At 34.5% G+C, this 23,387-nt stretch overlaps 1 protein-coding gene across 1 annotated transcript in view; it reads left to right on the top strand.

Moving 5' to 3' along the window:
* Positions 1 to 10,365: 10,365 nt before the first annotated feature.
* LOC105618254 (protein ovo) overlaps positions 10,366 to 23,387 on the top strand; it is a 25,253-nt gene continuing 12,231 nt past the window's right edge. The window contains exon 1 of the mRNA XM_012199794.1: positions 10,366 to 10,522. Within this exon, the coding sequence (XP_012055184.1) occupies positions 10,366 to 10,522 (157 nt within the window). The remainder of the gene's footprint in view (positions 10,523 to 23,387) is intronic.

Here is a 23,387-nt window from a genome sequence, read left to right as displayed (position 1 = left end):
GTAGGTACGGACGTACTAGAGACGTCGTTCGTCGTACGGTCGCGACGCACGACGTACCGTCCGCCGCCGTCCGTGTGTGTCGCGCGTACGACTTCTTCTCTCTCCTTCCTCTCTCTCTCTCTCTCTCTCTCTCTCTCTCTCTCTTTCAAGCACGCATGCACGCACGCGCCGCAACGTAAGCGCATCTCTGTCATAAATCGAGAAGTACAAAGAGAAGAAATACATCTCGCGTGCTTCAAGCTTCAGAGAGTGCGACGTTGGAGTTTCGAGCTTCAATTTAATTGAAATCATTTGAAATATATTACATAACGCGATAGAATTAGGATTAATCTTCTACAGATGAGTACTCATGTTTGCAATGATCACTTAAAAATTACATTAGAATTTGTACTTTATTAAATATAAAGATATATTTATTTGATACAAGAAATGTTAATTTGGTTTAATAATCTTTTTTTTCTGAACAAATATTTATTTACTGTAAGAAAATGTTTAGTTGGCAGTATTGAACTAAATATTTATTAAAATTGACTATATTTTTTTTTAGTGTTAGATTTATAGTTGCTTTGCGAACTGGAAGATGGAAAAAATGTGTGTGTAGCATTGAAATATCGTTGAAAAATAGTATATATATATATATATATATACACACGGAAAGAACGATTTTGTTAAAAGTATTTACAAATTTAGCCAAATCTAAAAATAATTTTCTTGGGCCATCAAAATAATTGTATAGAACACTTAAATGTTGAGGATAATGTTGCAAAAAGTTTGAATATTCTAGCAATCTAGTTTAAGCCAATCTTACATAATTATTTTAATGAAGCAAATAAAATTACTTTCAAATCTGTATCTAGCTAAATTTTTAGATATTTCAGTAGAATCGTTCTTTCCGTATATTGATATTAATAGATGAATATATACAAGATTTTTTTAAAAATTAGTTTTAGTTAGTAAAAAATTGTTTTTGTAATAACAAGATGATATCATCTTTAAATGGTTAAAAAAATTAGAATTATTATGGTATGGCACAATAAAAATGACTTACCTGAAAAAACGGTTATATTAAATTATTTAAAAATTTAACTAGATACAGAACTGAAAATAATTTTGGATCATTAAAATAATTACATACGACGCTGAAACTGGTCGTTCGAATATTAAAATTTTTTGCAGCACTGCCCGTCATGCTTGAGCGCCCTACGTAATTATTTTGATAGTCCAACCAAATTATTTTTAGATCTGTAGCTAAATTCTTAGATACTTTAGCAATCATTTTTTCATCTTACATTCATTTTTGTACGATAAATCGCAATGGGCTGCTCTCTTTACGATCATGAACGTCTCAACATTGTTATAGAGAACTCAGACGATTATATTTGAGAAATTACACACGGACATCGTCAGGAAAGGATTAATTATTTCCTTCGGCCTCTCAAGCGTGGTATGATGAAGCGGCTGAACGCGAATAACGCGATTACAGCAACTGTTACCTCATTAGGATTTATAAATCGCATGTTGATAATATAACGTCGAGGAAACATCGTCGCGACTCCGACTTCTCTGCGGAGAGTTCAATGCGGCATTACAATGTGGCGTCATGTGCGTGTATATCTGATGTGCCGACGATATTATATACGCGGACAGTTGAACCGAACGGCAAGTGCCGTAACACAGCAGTGTGAGTGATTTGAGGTAAGCCGGCACGGCGGCGCGCACCTGCTGTCTCTTCTTCGACGTCTTCTTTCCGTCTAGCGCGTCTGCCGTTTTCAACACGCGAGTTACGTTTAACGGTATACCGATCTTGTGACGGCATTACTCGGAAATCGCGTCTCCGGTGAACAGGTCCGTAATCGTCTCCCAATTATTCGCGTAAGAGCGAGCGCGGAATTTCGATTTTCTTGCACGTCGCATCGCGTAGAACAACGTTATATAGAAACGACGACTGTGAAGTACATACAACGTATTTTCACAGTCAATAGTTTCCCTTGCATTTCTAATTAGCTGTTATTACGAGATTGATATTTGATTGCGCTGATTGAGTAAAAGTCATGGTACTTGGATATCAAAAGTATATTTACATAAAAATTATAGATAAGAAATTAAAAACGGTTAGAAATACATTAATATCTTATTCTTATATTATTAGAATATTAAGAATATAATTTTATAAGGAGACAACTCAAGGATGTTTGAATTTTTTTTATTTTAGACTAGTGTTTTTTAATTCTATTCCCGTCACATTAGATAACATGTCGAGGTATGTACATCGTTAGGTGCACATGCTTCAGCGCTCGGTATATCTTTTATCATATATCATCAACACGACATTCAGAAATAAACGGAGTTCCAAAAACTGTTATTTTATTATATTTTATTATTTTACAAGTGATTTTAACTGCAATGATGATATTGTTTTTATTAAAATAAGAGTAAACCCAGCATATGATTTACATACTTTTTTATAATTTTCAAAATATTTTACTTCGCGTTTTATTCGCTTTTTAATTTATTTTTTATTTTTAAATCTTTTCGCCTCGTATTTTTTTCTAAAATTTTCGAGATATTCTTTCCAACATATTAATATTAATTTAAAAAATAATCTCGTTTTAGGTAATAACATTCAAAATTTGATTACGCAATTGATTGGTAAAAGCGATGAAAAAGAGATAAGGACCCAGTGAAAAATTAAGTTATTTCAGTTGAAATATCGGGCGAGATTAAATCTTGACAGAGTTAAATCTTGTGAAGAAAGTCTAAGATGCGTTATACGCATTCCATCGCAGTGCATCGCGTCGGAAACGTTCGATGCCCCTTTCACCTCCATGAGAAGTGCTCGCTCGGGGACCTTTCCATCGCTCCTTCCTTCCGACCCGGTCCCCGACTGAGTTGGAAGTGGCGCGGGAGAAAAAAATCTCAAGATTACGTAAGACAGTCCGTATGGCGAGTTAGCTCTGAGTGAAAGAGGTGGACGAGCACAGCAACGAGCAACAACCGGAACTAGCGAGGACAGTGGCACTGAACTCGAGGGAAAAGAAGTTGAAGACGATGACGACGACGAAAGCAACGACGACGACGACGACGACGACGACGACGACGACGACGACGACGACGACGACGACGACGATGACGACGACGACGATCACGAGGAGGATGTAGATGTGGCGTTGAAGCGCGTCGCGGGGGGAGAGAGGAGAGATCGTCTTCCGAGACTAATGATAGTCTGGATTTTAGTGGTTCGTAGCATCAGCTGCAATACGTGTAATGACGATAATGATAATAATGATTGTAATAACGATGGCCAGCCCCGTGTGCCGTGCGCGAGACGGTCGGGTTCGCCCAAGTCTTTTCTTTTCGCTAGAATCGGAAAGAAGGGAGATCTAACATTAAATGTAATCCCGCCGTTTAACTACCTGACGTAACTTGATGCAAGAGCGAACGCCACAAAGAAATTACGTCTCATCGTAGATACATCGAATGAACTCTGTCTAGAATGTGACAATTAACCCTTATTTATTCTACGCATAAAGAACAATTTTGAAATATCTAAAAATTAAAAAGGTAGATCTGAAAATAATTTTGTTGGACTATCAAAATATAATTATGTAGGAAATTCAAGCATAAGCGAGAAATGCTGTAAACAGTTCTGGCCTTCTAGTAATCAACTTGAGTGTTCTACATAATTATTTTGATAGTTATTCTACATAATTATTTTGATAGTTTAACAAATTTTTTTTGTTCTATAAATGTTTATTGTCAAATAGTTAAATTTTCAGATACTTCAGCAAAACTGTTTTTTTTTTCATGTGTAGCCCTTTTTCTTTTTTTAATACTTTTTCAATTCCTTTCCTGTGTTATAATTTTTTTTATTAGTAAAGATACATATTTGTTTGATATTATATGTTCTTTAATGTCTGACGTTTCGATTGAAAAAAAAAATGTTTACAATATGTTTAGTTTTAAAAGTTATAATTGATTGGATATGCCAAGTTATTTATTTTCTTAAGTGTATTATTCTCTAACTATAGAGTTAAAAACATAGAATCTTCAGTTTGAGTGAAATAAGACATAAGCATAAGATTCGTCCAATAGCCGGTTTTAAAAATTATGAATCAGTTCTTCTTAAAGCAGAGCAATTTTTTGATGTTGTCATTGGACGCGTTCAAGCCGAACCAATTGGCTCTATAAGTAACAACCAATCATATTCCTTCACTTGGCGAGCAGGCTAGCCATTTTAACGACTTGAATGCGTCCATTATTATCTCATTTCAGTTATAGGCGTGAAAATTTTATGGGCTTATTGTTATATAGTTCCAGTTTCCGGGTCGCTGTCACGCTGTGTACGCTGCTCGGAATAAATAATAGAGTTCCTAGCGTAGAGAATTTATATTCTTGTACTATCAATTTCACCCTGATGTCAAACAAATAGATTGAATGGAGATCCCAATAGTTTTAGACCATCAAACAGAACATCAATTAGAATGCAGATAGCGACACGTGGTTATGTATATTCCTACCTACCTACCTTTATTTTCCTTTTTATTGGCCTCATCTTCACATATAAAATAATCGACGAAGCATGTATCCCCTAAAAAAATGTCCGTAGTTATTTGTAATTATAAACTAAAGATAACATTTTTTTTAATTAAGCAAGAGAAATTCTATATTCCATATTCTATGTTCTATCTATATTCTATATTCTATGTTCCATCAAAACAGATGTTAATGCTTAAATATTTCTATGTGAATTTATGTACATATCTGATTCTGCGTATCGTACATCGAAATCTTTTTCGGTCTTGAAACGTAATCATGAATTAAATTTTTTTCTTCTCATTGGAGTACTTTCTTTTGTGAATGATGATTTTTCAAGTCTCATATTTGGTGTTGAATAAAATATGCAAACCGTGAAAAATAGTAGAACACGTGCATGTGATATATCAAATGCGATGCGACCGCGAGTTGCAATATCGATTCGTCGCTTCCTCATTGGAAGATACGTAATAGTTGCACCGTTTAGTGATATAGCTCGTCCACGAGCTGCAACAATTCCCCACCACTTGACCGTAGAACGTTTGCACGAACAGCGCGCGGCACGTTGCATAAGTGCTTCTCTCCTCGCCTCGATCCGACCTTGACTTTGACTTTGACTCTTGATTACGATCACGACCACGACCAAGTAGCGGCGGCTGCCGACGTACGACACATGGTTTCACAAGAAACCGCGTATGGGCGGATAGATACCTCTACTTCGCTGGATACCTGCGTTGCATTGCGGCTGAATGACTGCGAAATTGCGTGTCCGCGCCATGTACGCGAGATAGACGCGCCGCTAGAGTCCAGTTTGTTGAATATAGTGGACGTAATTTAATCTAGATAAAAGCGAGAGAGAGAGAGAGAGAGAGAGAGAGAGAGAGAGAGAGAAATAAAAGATGAATAAGTATTTATTATCCGTGACTGCAGGAAAACTTTAATCATTATTAGAGTTGTCTTTCATTTGAATTAAACTTCTTATCGAATTATAAGAGAATTCATCTAAATAATAGATAGACGAATAATTTATACGCAATGATTTAACTGAAATTATAAGTTTGTTTGTCATTATATTATACGGTTAGTTTCAAATGTGTGAAATTTTTTTGTGAGATTTATTTTCCTGCCGGATGGATTTCTTTTTAATGGCCGCCTCATAAAGCAAACTGCAGTATCTCCTTCGAACTTTTTTTGCAAAATAATCGCGCAAAAAAAGAAGAGTAAAAAGTAAGGATGGAGGGTAGCAATTTTTTGGGAAAAGGATAGATAACTGTTTTGCATTTACAGCTACTACTATTTGTAGTAAGGACATTTATCGTAACTATCTTTAAAAAGAGAAAGTAGGTAGCTTCCCCTTTTTTGATTAAGTTAAGACCTAAAAGAATATGATACTTCGGTGTACAAGTTCGAAAATTTTGTTAGTGAAAATTATTCTGTAGTTTTATAAAAAAGTATCTTAAAAAAGTATTTTGTGTGTGTGTTTGTGTGTGGAAAATATTACATATTATTAAATATTATAATATTAAATAGAAAATGTTTAAAAAATTGAAAATTTTACTTTTTTACTTAAATAATTTTTGATAATAACAAAATACCTACAATTGTAATATATAATCATATAATTTTTCAACAAATCTCAAAAAATGTCTCAAATAAGAATTTTTCTAGATATAACAAGATATATATATTTCAATGAAGGCAAGATTTTAAAAGTAAAAAAATTGAATTGAAATACATTTGATACTATTTAATTTAATATATCTGCAATTATATTCATAATTACGATTAGATTGCAGCAAAAAGGGTAAGAAAATGTTGGTGATTATTATTAATTGTTAGTAATTCGCGGAAAAAACGGTGGGAAATACCTCGCGAAGTATAATCCTGTCATAGCATCATTTTTTTTATATAATGATGTATGCAGAAAAAATACAAATCAGTTGTTTAAAAACACGCGTTGTCTTAGAAAGTATGTTAAAAAGTATATAAATTCTATCATTTATAATAAGTTTGGAAACGCCTACAATTTTCTCGTATTTCACGAAAAATATTTCATCAGTAAAAAAACCGTAGAAAAGGTTTGTATTTTAAAGAGGAAAGATATAAAGCTAAGATCAGTATTCATATCGATTCTTGTATCTGAGAATGTTTTAAGTATGACAGAAGTAAGACAGTTTTAAGATATCGTAAGCCAATCAGAGAGCTACTAGTATCTTAAAACATCACTTAAGATGATCTTGAAATTAGAATAAACTATGAATACCGCGGTCTAAATCTGTCTTTTTTAGTTTGTGTAATATTTTGTTCCTAAATTATATAAAATTAAAAGTTGATATTTTCTAATATCTTTTTCTTTCTCTATTTTCAAGTGCTGTAGCTTGATGAAAATCATTTGTCATCATACAAAAATTAATAATGAAGTATGTTTTTTAAGCTTCAAATGTTTTTTTTAAATTAGTGCAATAATTTTTCATAATAATTCAACTTTTGTGACAATTTATTTTTTATGAAATATTTTAAATTTTGAAAATAAAGAATTTACAGAAAAAAAAGAAAAATGTTTATTATAATGAATGATCATATAATCGGTGAATGATCATATGATCGGTGTACTGTATGCTATATATACATATATATATATATATATATATATATATATATATATATATAATAAAACATGTATGTATATAAAAAATGCTTCCCCAATCTTACGTAAACTTATTATATAAATTATTCTACACGTGTCGCAGTTCTTTATCACGGCTATTTAGAGCTGTTGGAATGTTATTCAATATCAAGGAATATCATTCATTATGATTTCAGTTAACAAATCTTGATGACTTATAAATATCATTGGGAAAAATAAGCGTGACATTAATGATTGTACAAATTCCGTAAAGAAATCTTTTGTGAAAATTTTAAACGAGGTTAAGAAATGAAAATAGTGAGAGAACACAACGTTATTTTTTATCAATATATATTTAAGTTTATAATAACAATTCATAATCAAGTATATTTAATCACAGGTATATTTAAATCAATCGAATATTTGTGTTTATTGTGTCCATTGCAGAAGAAGATATGTTTTATGCATGATCGGCAGATACAGAAAGAAAGAGAGAGATAAAAAGAGAGAATGAGTAGAGAAGGGAAAGAGAAATCGTAAAAGATAAATAAACTGATCTCTTTTTTAAAACGTTTCACTGCGCTTTACCTGCCCTTTATGCCTTGACTATGTAATAATAAAAGGTACACGATCACAGCTTAACGCAGCAATTTATAAATGCAGTATCATTATGAGTGCTGTACTTTTTTATTCCTCAACAACCTTAATTGAAGTTCGTTTAATCATCGAAACATTCAATTATTTTAAAGACTACAAAGAACTTTATCAGATTGAGAGCGTAGTGTTGATTTTATATTACACGTTGCATAATAATTATTATGTATGCAATTTAATTATGATCAGGTTTGTACGTTGAACTTGAATTTTATCATATCGTACATATCTATATGGTACAGCCATTAAGATCGTGAAAAGAAATCTTGGAGGCGTCTCGATGACATTCCGAGATTTCCTCGAGTGAATACTTCTCTCGTGAAGAGGGTCGTAACATCGTAAACGTTCTCGCTCTCGAAAATTTTTTTTGTAATCTTCGTAAAGATCGAAAGATAATTCGTGGGACCCGTGAACATAACTCAATGTCCGGATTGAAATAAATATTGGGTCTGAGAAATCTCGACCGCTCTCCCGAAAACTATTTTCCTTTACTGGAAAGTCGAAATGATTTCTTAGTCAAAATTTTAAAAGAACTCTTTAAATATATATAACTTACGACATATATATGCGTTATTTCCTGAATTATTTGCGATTTAATAATTAGAATTACATAGAATACAAAATTTCCAATAATTTTCTAAATCGTGAGCAATTCAGCAGGAAAAATGCGTAGGCTTAAGCATTTCTTTTGCAGTAAAAATAAAAATGCTTAAAAATATATGAATCACATCTCAAAGTATTATTAAAAATACAAAGATTTTATATATATTGTTCTATTATTACATATGAGTGTAAAATTTGAGCACAATTCTCCTATTGTATAAAAGTTATTTAATTTTTTCGTGATTTTTTCTTGATTTTATAAAATTGCATTATATACTAGTTATTTGCAAGTTTGATATGATTGTAAACAATATTAAAATTCAAATTAAATTTTTTATGTAACTAATCAAATTCTAATAAATATTTATACGAAAATTCATTTATATTTACTCGTTTATTTATTTAAAACCAGCGAAATATAGCCATTTGCTGCATAAAGCCATTATAAATCAAATTTGTTGTTTTATTTTTTGGTTTCAAGATGTAATTATGATAAAAATCTTTTGACTGATATTAGATAGTATTGGCTGTTTCTGATATTTTAATATATATAATTGATACTTTAAGTGATATTATATAAAACTAAAATATTCTAAAAATTACAATACGTTACTTTTTTATTCTCTCTCTCTCTCTCTCTCTCTCTCTCTTTCGATCTCTTACAATTTATTTTATCCTTGAATATATTTTATTATAAAAAAGTAAATTTAAAATGATGTAATAAATATAAAACAAGATAAATTGATAAAAACAACAAATTTCAGTTGTTTAATTCATGATTTTTGATAAGAATGTAGATGACTTGAGGAGAGGAAAGGTGCGCGGGAAGGAAAGAGTTGATTACCCGGAAACGCGTTCAACAGTAGAACGTTAATTCGATCAGAAGGTGCAACCGACGATAGGAACAACTAGTTCCCCTAGAAGAAGAGGAAGAAAGAAACAATGTAGTCCCTTAACTAGAAAGAAACGGGGCCCGTTTATGTGTGAGGCGAGCACACGACTCATCCAGATGCACATGTACATACGATGCTCCGTTATGCGCATGCGTCAGAAGTGGACCTCATCTCCGAGGACTGCAGGTTTATGCGCGATCGGATAGTCCCGCTGGCTGGCTTGTGAGACCCTATGGTGGGATGAGAAGGAGGGCCAGTGGATGGTGGGGGATTAAAGAGAGTCAACGGGGTCCGCGCGCATTTTGCTCAGTCGATAGACGGCGAGGCGTGGGGGGTAAGGAGGCGGGGATGTGGACGGGAGGCAAAGAGAGGGGCTTACGGGGCCCAGACTACTGAGTTCACTTACTTGCGGACTCAGTAGCTCACGAGAGTCCGTACGATTGAGTTTTCTCGATTGATAGTGCTCGTTCACGGAGCCGCTCTCAACATAACTGTAAATTCGCCCGAGTGAGGGAAGTGACAGACGCGTATGGACCTCAGTGTCTGGAGCACGCGGAAACCGGTCGGAGATTCAGTGTTTTGGAACGACACGAAACACCCCGAACGCGTATTCGAGGACCGAATCGAGCTAGATCCTATTTTTTTTCGGGGTGCCGGCGAACCTTTCGCATGATCGGCGAATCCATGATCGCTGGAATTTTTTGTAAGAATTCTCTGCTCGTGCAACTCCGTTCCGGAATTCAGAACAGAATCATTCCATGATCTCTCCACGCTGATTTTTGCGTTGGCGTAAGACGCGAAGCAAGGACAGGTAATGGTGAATCACCGTGGCCGAAGCTACAGGTGGTCTGTTCGCCAAGTACTCTCGAATATGTCACTGTTGTGCACAAGATCGTACTGATCGTGGTTTGTTTCGGTCCAGACGTGTTTTTGTAGCTTGTGCCACGATCGCGATTTTGACTGCACCGGTGAGCAGAGAAGCGGCTCGCTTACCACTTCGATGTAGTAGTAGTGCTAAGTGACAACGTAGTGCATCGCTCCCGACGTCAGGTCACGATGCCAAAGATCTTCCTTATCAAGAATCGACTGCATCAGCAGCAGTTGCGGCTCCTAGAATCACAACATCCCAGCAAGAGTCCACCTCCCGGTAGTGGCAAAGACAGCCCGCTTGGCACCTCGGAACCGTTGAGTCTCATCGTCAACAAGGATCAATGTAAAGTGATTTTTAATTAAAATGGAGGGGAACCGGCATAATTTCGGCGATCTCAGTTTTCTATACTTGTGTTAACCTCTGTAGACACATTAGGTTCTTTTTCTTTTAACCCAAGCGAAATTTTGCTCTCAAATTTCTTAGCACAAATTTCAATTTTTATTAAATAAAAGTTTTTATTAAATAAAAGTTTTAACATTTGAGTTTAATAATTATTTGGCAATGTAGTAGAGATGTTAAAAAGTAATTCTGGATTTTTAAATATTTTTTTTTGAAAGCTTAGAAAAGGAAAAGAATTTGGGCTGAATAAAAAATGATTCGGAATACCTATGGAGTAAATATATGTATGTCTACGAAGGGTTAAATTCAATGTAACATCTTTTCTTTAAAGGCCGTTTGAAGGTAGTGCCGAAAACCGTAAGAAATTGACTGATCATGATTGAATGAGAAGAGAATATTTGACTAATTTGTCAATTTCTTATAGCTTGCTGCTTCTATTGTAGGAGTATCGTAGACGATATTATAGACGTTTTTATAGACGATTTTTTATATTGTAAGAGTAGAAATTCGTCGAAATTATACCAGTTCTAGTTCCTGAATTTTTTCTTACCGTCTAATATTTAAGATATCTCAAATTTTGATATATATTTTCTTGACAATCTTTGGTCAGTTTGAAGTACAATATATTTTTTTTTCTAGAAAAGTTTTCCCACCATTATTTTCTTTTAAGTTTTTACGTCTGTGAATGAATCAGAATTCTGTGAATTATATAAGTTATATACTTTTAACAACTTAAAAGAAATCAAAACTTTAGAAAAAATAAAAATTTTGAAATTAGCTCCATATTTTTTAAGATACCTTTGAAGCTTCAAACAATTTGGAGTTAACTTTGATTCTTCGAATTTAAAAGTAGTAGTTCCAGTATAAGTTCGATTTCAAATTTGAATTTTCTCTACAAAATTAAAATAAAAAAATTGAAGTATGAAATCGCTGTAGATACCTATAATGTATATAATCAAATTAAATGAATTAATCGAATTGAACGAATTATGAAATTCATAATATTATTTTGCAATTATCGACATAATTACTGTATTTCGATTATGGACTTTTATGCATGGGAGCTTTATGTACTTATATAATGCGATTACAAAGATAAATGAAGAATAAATTAATAAAGCACAAGACAATTATTTTTTCAGTGCTGTGTACACAGTAATTTGATATGTCGATTAATGGATCGTTATAAAGTTGCATAAGCCGCTGCGGTGTAAAATTAAGATATTGATCTCAACAATTTAATTTATAATATGCAAATCGTCAATAACGCGGAACGAAGCACAAGTGCAATTCTATTTTGGCTTCCCTCTCGTCGGATATCCCTTTTACAGTACTTGTCGAGCAAGAAAGCAAATAAAAGAGGGAGGGAAACAAAAAAGCGTCCTAAAATGTTACACTTCTGCTGCAGGTGCAATCGGGATACAGGTGCGATTGCATTTCGGACATTTCGGTTCTTGGCGTTATCATGCAAAGCATTAAGGCTCTTTTATTTTCGTGAATCGCATTATGCTAATTATTCGCGTGTACATATTTTTCTCTCATTATGCAGTTCTCGCAAATTTAATAGCTCATGATACAGCGATTTCTCTTTTCCATCGCATTCGTATAAAAAATATCGTTGTCTCTTTTATTTCCATTAATGTAGATTAATTTTAATCTCGGTTCAACTTGCTTTTCATTCTTTTCTAATTCTTAAAACTACAAAAAGATTAAAAAAATAAGTTGTATTGGACTGAGAGAACAATTATAATGTTTAGAACAACTATAATTTTGTTGATATGTGACTTATCAAAATTTTGTTATGTTTTAATTTATAAATTGTATTATTCTAATTAAATTTTGTTATTCTAATAAATTCTGATTAGAACAACACAATTTTTTAAAACAAAATTTTATCAAATTTATATATTAACAAAATTGTATATCAAACATTTCTCGCAATATAAGATTAAAGTTAATTTATGTTAAAAACTAATTTATGTTAAAAATTAAATATTTTCGACCATTGCATTGCACGTGGACATTTTTTTCTCATTTTAATATTGCTCAGTAATTTATGTACCACGCGCTTTCCATCATTGCCTAACATAATCACAGCGATACGCCAGTTTTAACAGAAAGAAAAAAAAAGTTCTTGTGTCGCTCGGCATCGAGTAATGGCTGACCTTTGGCAGTCGGCGAACTTGTCCGCATATCTGCGCACGCCACATATAGTATAGTTAATTACATGAGTGCCACTTGTGCACGAACGCTTCGCGCGATTGCATAATGACGTTTACGTCGTACGAACGGTTTCGTCGAAAACAACGGTCATCCTTCCGCGCATCAGCCACGCCGATGAGGAACGGTATAGTGAGTGAACGGCCGTAAAGTACAATTGCAATTTGCACGTTGTGGATGTGCACGACGATTGCCTATCGACGCAATTTCACCAAGGTCGAGCGAGTTTGCACGACACTGGTAGAGAAATTTTGAAAATTTAACAACAGAACAATAGGTCGCAATAATGTCGTCGGAATGACATTGAATTGAATTGTTAAACCTGAAACACAAAAAAAAAACTTTGGCAATAGGAACAGGGAGCATAACAGATTATCAGAGAAACTGTGATTCTAGTACACGGTTTCTAATATCTATATAGCTTGCTATTTCTCATTCCCTGCTTTTAGACTGTGTGTTAAGCTAATTGAACAATAATTTTTAATATACTTCGGAAGCCATTTTGATGCCATTTTAATGTTATCATGCTTTTTTGTTCTCCTTGGGGAGTTTTTTTTATTCCAAGGGCAAAAATCGGTATTAACGAGGTTTTTTTATGTTACATAATTACTTTTGTCTCAACAGTCTCCTCCAGATGCACTTATTGTTATCGCGAGTCATTGCGAATGTAATGACTTTTTCGTCGTTTTTAGCGGCCGTAAAGATAAACCGAAGTTTGACTAATTGCGTGAAAATTGACGTGCTCGACAAGTCGTCGCTGCATAGTTCAGTTACATAATTCACTGCTGATTTTTCGTTTGGGCATATTAGTCCTCGGGCGACGGTCTAGTCGAGGTCGATCACGGGTGGTACTTTTACAACGGTATAGTGAGTAGTAGGTGGAGGATGTAGTCCTAAAACTGGTTTAGGAAAGTGACCGAGGCGGTTCCTCCTTTATTCCTTTTCCCTTTTTTTTGTGCGCGATCTCGCTCCTTCGTCTTCCCTCTCCGTCTCTCCCTATTTTTGATTCTTGTTTTGCGTCAGGTTCCTGCGCTCACGAGACTATACGAATGATGCGCAAAACGCGATGTCGATGGCCTGTTACTGGCGATCACCATGCCTTGCAGGTGCATGCGTTATTTCTGCCTGCTTCCCTCTCAACCGGTTTTTATTATTAATTATAATATATGTTAATTAAACATTTATATTATACGGAAGCAACTTATTATTGTTAGCATCATTCTAAGCTTCGGCTGCCTCACTGCATATTTTACCACAATAACCATCTTTTTTGAGACGCGTAACCGACGCATCCGTTCAGTTAATGCGACGATGTCCAATTAAATGATTCATCATTTCTCAAATTTAATGGTTCGCGTATAAATCGTCTCATTAGATATACGTTGCTTAGAACTCTTTCGTTCGTGCGGCAAGTGCGGCTTGATGAAATATTGTCGCGATGGTAAATATCGTTATTCTTGAAAAGAAGAAGATTCATCGAACGCGCGTGCATCGGCCGGGAGATATGTTACATAAACGTACGTCTTCATGTATCGTGCACGCGCGTATTGGTTTTATTTGCATTTTCCGCGTTGCCGATCAAACGGAATCCAGACTGATGCGAGATCGTAATGGTACACCGCGCGCGCTGTTCGTATAACGTTTCCTGCTACACTCGCGCTACAGCGAGCCGAGCGGCGATGGACGAGTCGACACGTGTATGCGTTCCGATGCGCCAAGGCGCGCCGGACCGGAGATTTCAATGCTCACCTAAGCGATGCGTCGCCGCTTGTCTGCTCGCGGGCGGGGATAATATTTTTCTTCTCCCGACCATTCTCCTTCTCTTCGGAATGTTCCCGCGTATGCGTTGAAAGAAAAAGAGTCTGGTAATAGCTACTAAATGTTGAGTGAAGTAATCAATTGTTCGATTAATATAACTAAAAACTTTTTACTTTCCTAATTATTTAACTGAAGTATTAAACTGAAAAAAGATAACATTGAATTTTAATACTTATGTGAATGATTCTAAGTAAATATTTATTTGATATAAAAACCTTTAATTTCATTGTTATTTTTTTTTGAGTAAATAGACATTTATTTGCTACAAGCAAATGTTTACTTGTGGTACTATTCAAAAATTATTTATTTGAAAAAAAATCTAAATATGTCGTACTGAAAGTTGTATTGAAAAATTAAATTGAATTTTTTTTTAATTTCTAATATAAGAATTTATAATATAGAATTTATAATATAAGAATTTAATAGAAATAGACACAACAGAGAAGTTATTAACATCAGAGTTGTATGGTTCAATGGCAATCTAGTAATAAAATAATATAATCTTGATTTAAATCCTGAAGCGCCCTGATATTTCTCTCGTATGTCGCTTATTTCTTACACTAGATATGGATGTAATTATTGAAGTAATTTCTTTGTGTATTTTTTTTTGCATTTTTTCTCGGAAGCTCGAATAGTCGTAATTTCGCCATTTTTTATATTCCTTCTTAACGTTGCAAACTTTAATTAATAATAAGTACACTATAAAAAATAAATAAAATGTTAATTTTAACTTGAAGACGTATATAGTTAATTTTCTGAGAATTGCAAAAATGTTAAAATTAACATTTTTTTGCATGTCTCAGTCTATTATACGTCTTTAAGTTAAAATTAAAATTTTTACAGTATACGTAGAAATAACTTACGTGGCATAACTATCCTATAATTGCACGAACTTGGATGTGTCTATTATGGAATCATGGCCGCAGCCTTAAAATGGTAGAATAACGACGTTCTTATCGTGAATGTTGATGAGTTTCGTAGCTGGGCTATTTGGCGAGTATGTTAGGCAACGGTGTGGCTCCGTTAGAGTCGTATAGGAACCTTCGATTTCGCGCGAAAGTTACGCAACGCGACTTACAACTCAAGCCTGCTGTCAGTGATCTCTGCGACGGCCAAGGCAACCGTGCCGGTATTAGAATTTCGCCATGTAGCGGTGAGGAATGGTGGGGGATAGAAGGACATAGGCCGACGAGAGTCACTGATTAGAAATTTAACGCAGTGTACGGAACTCTCTTTGCATTCTTCGATGATTCGAATCGAATCGAAAAGTTGAATTTATGCGAGCCCTATACTGAAAAAAATTTACTATATCTTAATGTTTGTTTGAATAGCACTAAACATTTATTTATAATAATAAATTTATTTTAAATAAATATTTATTCGATAAAAAAAATGATAGTTAAATCAAATTAATTGTTTTTTGTACCAAATAAATATGTTTACTTTTAATAATTATTTATTTAGAACTTTATTTAGAACTTTATTTAAACAAATATTTGTTAAAAAATTGTTTTTTTCAAATTTATTAAATTTGAATCTTTTATTGCCGTATTGATTCCTCTTTTCTAATAAAATACATGCAACATAAATTAAAGAATATATAATATCTGCATCTATTTATAAAATGTCTGCGTTCCTGTTTATATTTAAATATGAAAAAATATTTCAATAATTTATTTTATGTATGTTTCTGATCAATATTGACTATACAATTTGTTTAATTTTTTCACACTTCTTTTAAAGATTTATATTAAATTGTATTAAATTCTTTGAAAAAGAAGGGAAATGATGTACTTAAAAAGTTCATTCCACAAAAGCTCTACCCACGATTCTTTACCTTAAATACGCAGTTACATTAAATATATAAATGTTAATTAAAGGCAATCAATTTCTTCAACTTTTAATGTTTTTTATCAGACACTCGGTAAACTAATGGGTAATATTTTTTGAAAACTGCTTATATTTCCTCATCGCGCGATTCCGCGAATTATAAACATTTTATAATTCTTATGACTGGTGCACGACTTGTACATTTTTCATTTTCTGATCAACGTACTACTTTCAACAGGTGTCACGCAACTTTTTCTCCAAATTATTTATCCGTGTTTATATGATCCTAACCACTAGAATTTTAGAATACGTCGTTTCAAGCCGGTTTCGAGTCATTCCTCGATCACACATCACTCTGCATGAAGCCCGTGGCGATACGATGCATTTTATGCAATTGCGGTGCGACGCACGCTCATTCCACTTAGCCGACGGCCGCACCAAAAGAGGATCTGCACTGTCGCCGTGTGTGTGGAATGCGTTAAATTTGACGCGATGAAGGGAGCTAGCAGGGCCGGCGCAATCAGTCATATAAAACTAGTCGTTATTAAACTCGTAGAACAACATTATGACCGATCGAACGTGTTCGTTATTCATGTATTTTTAAGAAATGTCATCAGAGTCACGCTACATTTCCAGTGTTTTTATTCAAGCTACATATACAGTGTATCAATCAAGTAATTATTACACGTATAACGTCCACTTATCATGAAATCAACGTATGTTCGTACTTACCGCATTCTGAAAAAAAGAATTCTTTTGATTCTTCAGTTAATTGAAATTAATTAAGTAAAATTAATTTCTGATGTTTATAAGATTATCATGATTACATCGAAAGAATGATTTTGCTGAAATATCTAAGTAAAAATTTAGGTAAGTAAAGATCTGAAAATAAATTTTGTTAGACCAACACTGAACTAATCATAATAATTATGTAGGAAATTCTAGTATGATAACAATGTGGCAAAATATCATAATCTAGCAACCAACTTGAGTATACCTACACAATTATTTTGATAGTCCAACAAAATTATTTTCTGGTTTGTATCTTGCCAAGTTTTTAAAAAGCAAAATTGTTCTTCCTGTGTAAGAAATATCAGTCTTTCTCGTAAAATTAAAATTTCTTTAATTTATAAGTAATACTCTACTATTACATCAATTTGAATTCCTCGAAATTTAAAAATAAATAAATAAATTATTTTTAAAATATCAAAATCAATACTTTTCAAATGATACCAAATGATATCAAATGAATTCAAATGATATCAAATGATGACTTGTGTTAGCAATAGCTTTCAAATAAAAGTAAGTCTTTAACCTTGACATATTTTGTTACCGATTGCTAAGCGTTAATTAGATAGCAATCAGAGAACGATGCAAATCAAAGATCGTAAGTTCAGATCATAATTTCGCGATCTCAATTTAGATTTCGATACGTTTCGGGTATGCGAGAAAAAAAAGAAATGTTCCGAAAGAAACGCCGTTAACGTATCGTATGTACCGCGCGGTAGATAAATACTGTTACATCCAGTGCACATACGAGCTTTAACTGTCGTTGACACGCAGGTAATCGCGCTCAGTGACGCGCACCTGTTGCAAAGGCTTAGTACATCAGGATGTGCAGTCATTGCGACGAATTACAATGCATCGTCCGTAAGCCTCGCGATGCGTGCATGCATGTCTAATCGTACGCGCTCGCCCGCGTGTGTGCGTACACGCACGCGTGTGCGTGTCCGTTCGCATAGGGGTACATACACGGGTCTTCGCGGTACCGTGACGTACGTTGAAAAAAGAAGCGTGAAATTAAATATCCGACAAATTTTATAATTTCTTTTCACGTACAGTTACCAAATTACTCATTAGGTACACCACAGAAACATAACTAATTTATTCCGATTTCATTAATCTGCAAGGAAGGATTAGCCCTTCTCTTTTTAAATTTAAGCTGTATATATAATAATTTAATTTTTTTTCTCGATTATATTCTCGAAGATCATCGTTCGAATCATAACTCGACTCTACAGGCATGTGATATTTGTAGAGAAAAGTTTTTGTTATTTATAATTAGATGATTAGATGTTACTATAATTATAGCTATTACTGCTGTAATGTTAATTATAATAATTGTATGTAATATGTATAGTTCTATTCTAATTCTAACAAACATATAGTTAACTAACCATGTAATATATTTTTATATATATTACATGATATAATTGTTTCAAAAATTATGATAATTACAACTATTTTTATGATAATGATATATAGTTATTTTATAGTTATTTTTTGGTACCAAACATATATATATTTAATAGAACTATATATATAATTATCGTCATTAAATTACCATAATCAAAATTATGATAAAATACAAAATGATAAAGTACAATTATATTCTCAAATTTCAAAACTTCTCTCAGCTGTGGGCATTATGAAAATGCGAACGTTTGTATATGTTACGCTTCGAATGAACATTTTGCGAGGTTTACGTCGTTCCTGGCATGAATACGTCCCTGAGGCTTAACGCAAATCTTGCGGAACACCCCGCAGACACGTACGCCGAGGTCCACCGGTTGAAACGACACCGGACTTCTCGCGCGCGGGGGAACAGGTTCGACTCGTCGTCGAAAGCGCCGCGAGCAGGTACACCTCAGTGCGTACGCCATCGTCGTCATCGTGTCGTTAGCTGGTGTGCACGCATACACAATACATTCCACACACAGAGAACGAGAAATGTACGGCGGTGGTGGTGGCGGCGGCAGCTAATGGCGCAAGAGGGCCGTGACCGAAATTCTTTCCGAGCAAGGGGGCCAAGTGCAAAAGAAAAGAACGTTCAATGCGATAAATCTCGTTCTACACTAGAGCTAGCGAATCGGTGCGATCGTTTCGCGACGGTGAATTAACGCGAGTATAACTATTATGGATAATAGATGTTGAGTCTGCTCTCATCGTGGAAAATGTCACTTTGTAATATGACTAATGTCGATTACTAAACTTGGATAGAACCTTGAACGCGAAAGTTGTTTCTCCTTTATGATAAAAATTTTTGATTGAAAATGAACGAAAGAAGGTTCTGATCATATCAATCAAAATTCTGGTCTCAACTAGAATTATAATAGTCAATTAGAAAATTCTAATTTGTCTTTTCAACCGGAATTCAAATTAATGCAATCAGTTTCTTTTTCCAATACGATGATGAAGAATTTCAATTCGCTGATTACTTATACTTTATACTTTTTCTTTAATTGTTGTAGTTTAAATTTATTTATTTATTACGATTTATATAAATATCACTTAGAAATTTTTAAAGATTTGGGAAGAAAGTGGAGCTGTATATTTCTTTCAGATTTTTAAGTATTAGATTGGTGCAAAAAATTTGTATTAAAGTTGAATTCAAAATTTTAACGATATCAAAATGAGATTATCAACATAAGTTTGAATATACTTTTGTTTTTTATTTAGAAAGAATTTTTTTAAATTTATTTTTTAAGGACTTTAATTTTCTAAATGTATATTTAATATAGTTATTCGATAAAGAACGATGCGAACTTTTCGCATCAACTTGATGTTGAATAATTTTGGTCTTTGTTCCTGTATAATTGCACGAGTTATTATCTTCAAAATGATGGTGTAGTCTGCGGTTTAGCGTTGCTCTAACAACGAGTAGCCGAATGACACCGCTCAGTCGCGACGATTTCTGCCACGGTCTCTGATCCCGCTTATCTGTTTGGAAAAAATTTCAATTGAAATACTACAACGAATGAGAACCAAGGTAAATTTACCGCTGCCATTTTCCTTGCTATTCTAATTAGAGGGGAACGAAATTACGGATAGCACTGGCTTATAAATGATCTAACCGCTTAGAATGAAATTAATCGCAGATATGAATTAATACGATTGTATTTAATCGCTTCTTTAATTTCATTAAATCATTAATCAATAGAAGTCAATGTCGCTTCATATCATTGATATACATTTTTTTTATTTTGAATTTTTTACTTGGAAACTTAAATCGTTTCATAATTCCTAAGATGATGCCCATTATGCAATACGGTCGTAAAAACGGAGTTATACAATCGACGTTGAATTATGCGAATAGTTGCGTATTCACTTGAAATCGCACGATAATGATGACGCGTATACAGTAATGTCCTATAACTCGTTGCGTTTTTTTTTTCATGGTCCTGCAAAATGATTATCGGTGATGAAATGATTTCTCTGGATACTGGGAGATAATTTCATTGTATAAGGATAATTACGTCATGTTTTTAATGTTGTATAGACTTTTTGTTGCTTTAGGGTTACTGAATTACAATAATAATAGTTTGACTTGAATTTATTGAACTGTGTGAATCAGTTCAGAGAGTTTATCGAAAGAACAGGTCTGATATCGAGTAGTATCAGACAGCCTCAATTCACTTTGTCACATTTCATCGTAGTGTATCGGGTCACGTTATCGACACTTTTCTTCAAACAGTAATTCCTAAGAACCAACATTGTGCCTCGTTGTTGTGCGATCTCCGGCTACACGCTTGACCGGCTACGTCGAAGTTGCACCGGTCTTCCCCCACACTGCACTGATCTTCTCCTCCTCTCTCTTTATTCCTGATCCTCCAGCGCAAAACGCAGCAACCGGTGATTTTTTCATTCGCAACTTTTCACCGAGTGCCAAGGTCGAGCGAAGAAACGTCGTCGTCGTCGGCTAACGTCTCGATCTTCCGCTCGACCATAGAAAGGACTCTCTGAAGCGTGGCGTTACCAGGCCGCATAAATATGTGTACGTGTGCGCTGTGTGCACGTGCAGATGTGTGTCTCGCTAGCTTCTAGGAAGCGCAGAACTCGTATGTGCGATGCATTATTCGCGAACCAATGCATTCGTTCTGCTGGCAAGATCGAGCTGGCCGGCGAATCGCAAAGGAAAACACGATCGCGTGTGTGATCGGCATGACCGATTCAATTGCGATTATTGAAACTGATAAAAATGGGACGCGTGTAATTTGGGAACGACAAAGCCAGGCCAATAATTTGCTCCAAAATTAAGATCCTTCCTCGTGCCGGAGAATGCAATTAAGTTAGGCATTAAGTCACGCAAACATGGTTGTATGGAGTCAGTGCTATAGATGCAACCTGGTTTAACGAAAATTACAGAGCACTGTCAATATTAAGATTAGATGGAAATCTGGATAGAAAATATGCAAGTTTATAAAATATTTTATTTTTCATTGCGTATTCTAACGGTAGTATCTGCATAACATTTATCATCTTAGAGATTGTACTTTTGAGATTGCATACTAAATTACGTATATTCGAAGAAAAGTGAACAAATGTAAAAGTCGCACATTTATCATGCACATACAACTAATATCGTGTGATAATATTCGTGTGCTCACATAATTTTATTCTTCTTTCTTATTTATTATTGTTTACATATTTTCTTTGTGATGTGAGAAAAGCATAAGAATAGTAAAAAATATTTAGAATTATACGAACGGTAAGTGCAAAAATCACATGAAAATATTATACAGTTACGTCATTAAGTCGTGTGATTTTTACACTTGTCCGCATAATTTTACATATTTTTTTAGTAACGCAAGATATTCTAGATATCGATGATGTTAATACTTAATTGGTACGAATATTATCTTTCAGAATTTCGCTTCAATTTCCAAATTGTTTTATTCTAAAACCAAATTTTGATTACTACAAAAACTTAAAAAAGAAGGAAGTTTTATGTAAGTCACATATAAAACATTTCTCTTAATGTAATATCATTTCTCTGGCGGTGTCCTTATGAAGGAATTGCATTTCGCTGGCATTGATTCTGCACTGCGAAACGCAAATTGCTCCGAACATGGAAATGCACGGATTTCACGCAATGTGGAGGTAATTTGCGCGCGTGCTCGTGCGCACTGCACGTGTCCATTACGTAAAGTGACCAAGTGGCCGCGTATACGTACGGTGTCACCTTGCTGTCCGTACGACGATTCGACCCACGCATGGTACCGCTACGCAAACGCTACGCAGATATCGCACGCGAGATCGTGCATACGAGATGTCGCACTTTCTCGCGAACGCCTCGGCTCGGATTCCGGGGCGATTTTTCCGCTGCGTCCTTGCCTGGAATTTCTTTATGTTTAATAGAGACCAGTAGTATTCCAATAAGAATCTGAAGCCGTAATTTTGTGGGAGTAGTAACATCAATTTAAGACAACATGATAATATTGATGCAACGTTATCGAATTTAGGAAAATTTATGATAGAAAGGACAAAAGATTCAGAAAATTAAAAAGAGATCGTGAAGAAACTAGGAGAAATTTTTAGGAAAATTTTATAGAACGCGGATGTGAACATTAGTAGTGTTGTAGTATTTCTTCTGCAAACTTAATGAGAAAAGAAAAATAAATCACGATATTTATAAGAGGAACGTCTCGAGATCGAAGCGCGAGATTCGAGAAAACCTGCCAGGCATAAAGCAGCCTGGGTCGCGACCGGGTTCAGGCGGAGAGATCCTGTTGCGAGTTCTCTTGCTGGCATGGACGATGCATCGTCAGCATCGTCCAGGCTTTACGCCTTCGTTGCCGTTGTAATATCTGTTCGATCGAACGAAACGACGCGGCTTAGCCGACCTACTTACGACCGACCGCTCCCTGCTCTCGAGTCCTTTTTTCAGGTTTTTCCTTTCCTTTCCTTTCGGCTAACACCACGGCTCGGCAACGTGCGCCTTCGCCATTTACGCCGTGTTTATCTCGCTTATCTGCATACAGACCAGAACAATGTGTCGGATGATGAAGTAATCGACGAGTTGCATTTTTAATATATATATATATATATATATATATATATATACTATTCGTCGTGGAGTATTTAGTTGGTCGCCAGTAACGTACTAGTAAGGTGGTTAGTTAGTTTTACGTTCGGTTCGGTTCGTTAGTAGAACCCTGTA

Source organism: Atta cephalotes (assembly GCF_000143395.1).
Source record: "Atta cephalotes unplaced genomic scaffold scaffold00016, whole genome shotgun sequence".
NCBI classification, from domain to species: Eukaryota; Metazoa; Arthropoda; class Insecta; order Hymenoptera; family Formicidae; genus Atta; species Atta cephalotes.
The sequence above is the reverse complement of the archived record's forward strand: the minus strand, read 5'-3'. Positions and strand labels throughout refer to the sequence as shown.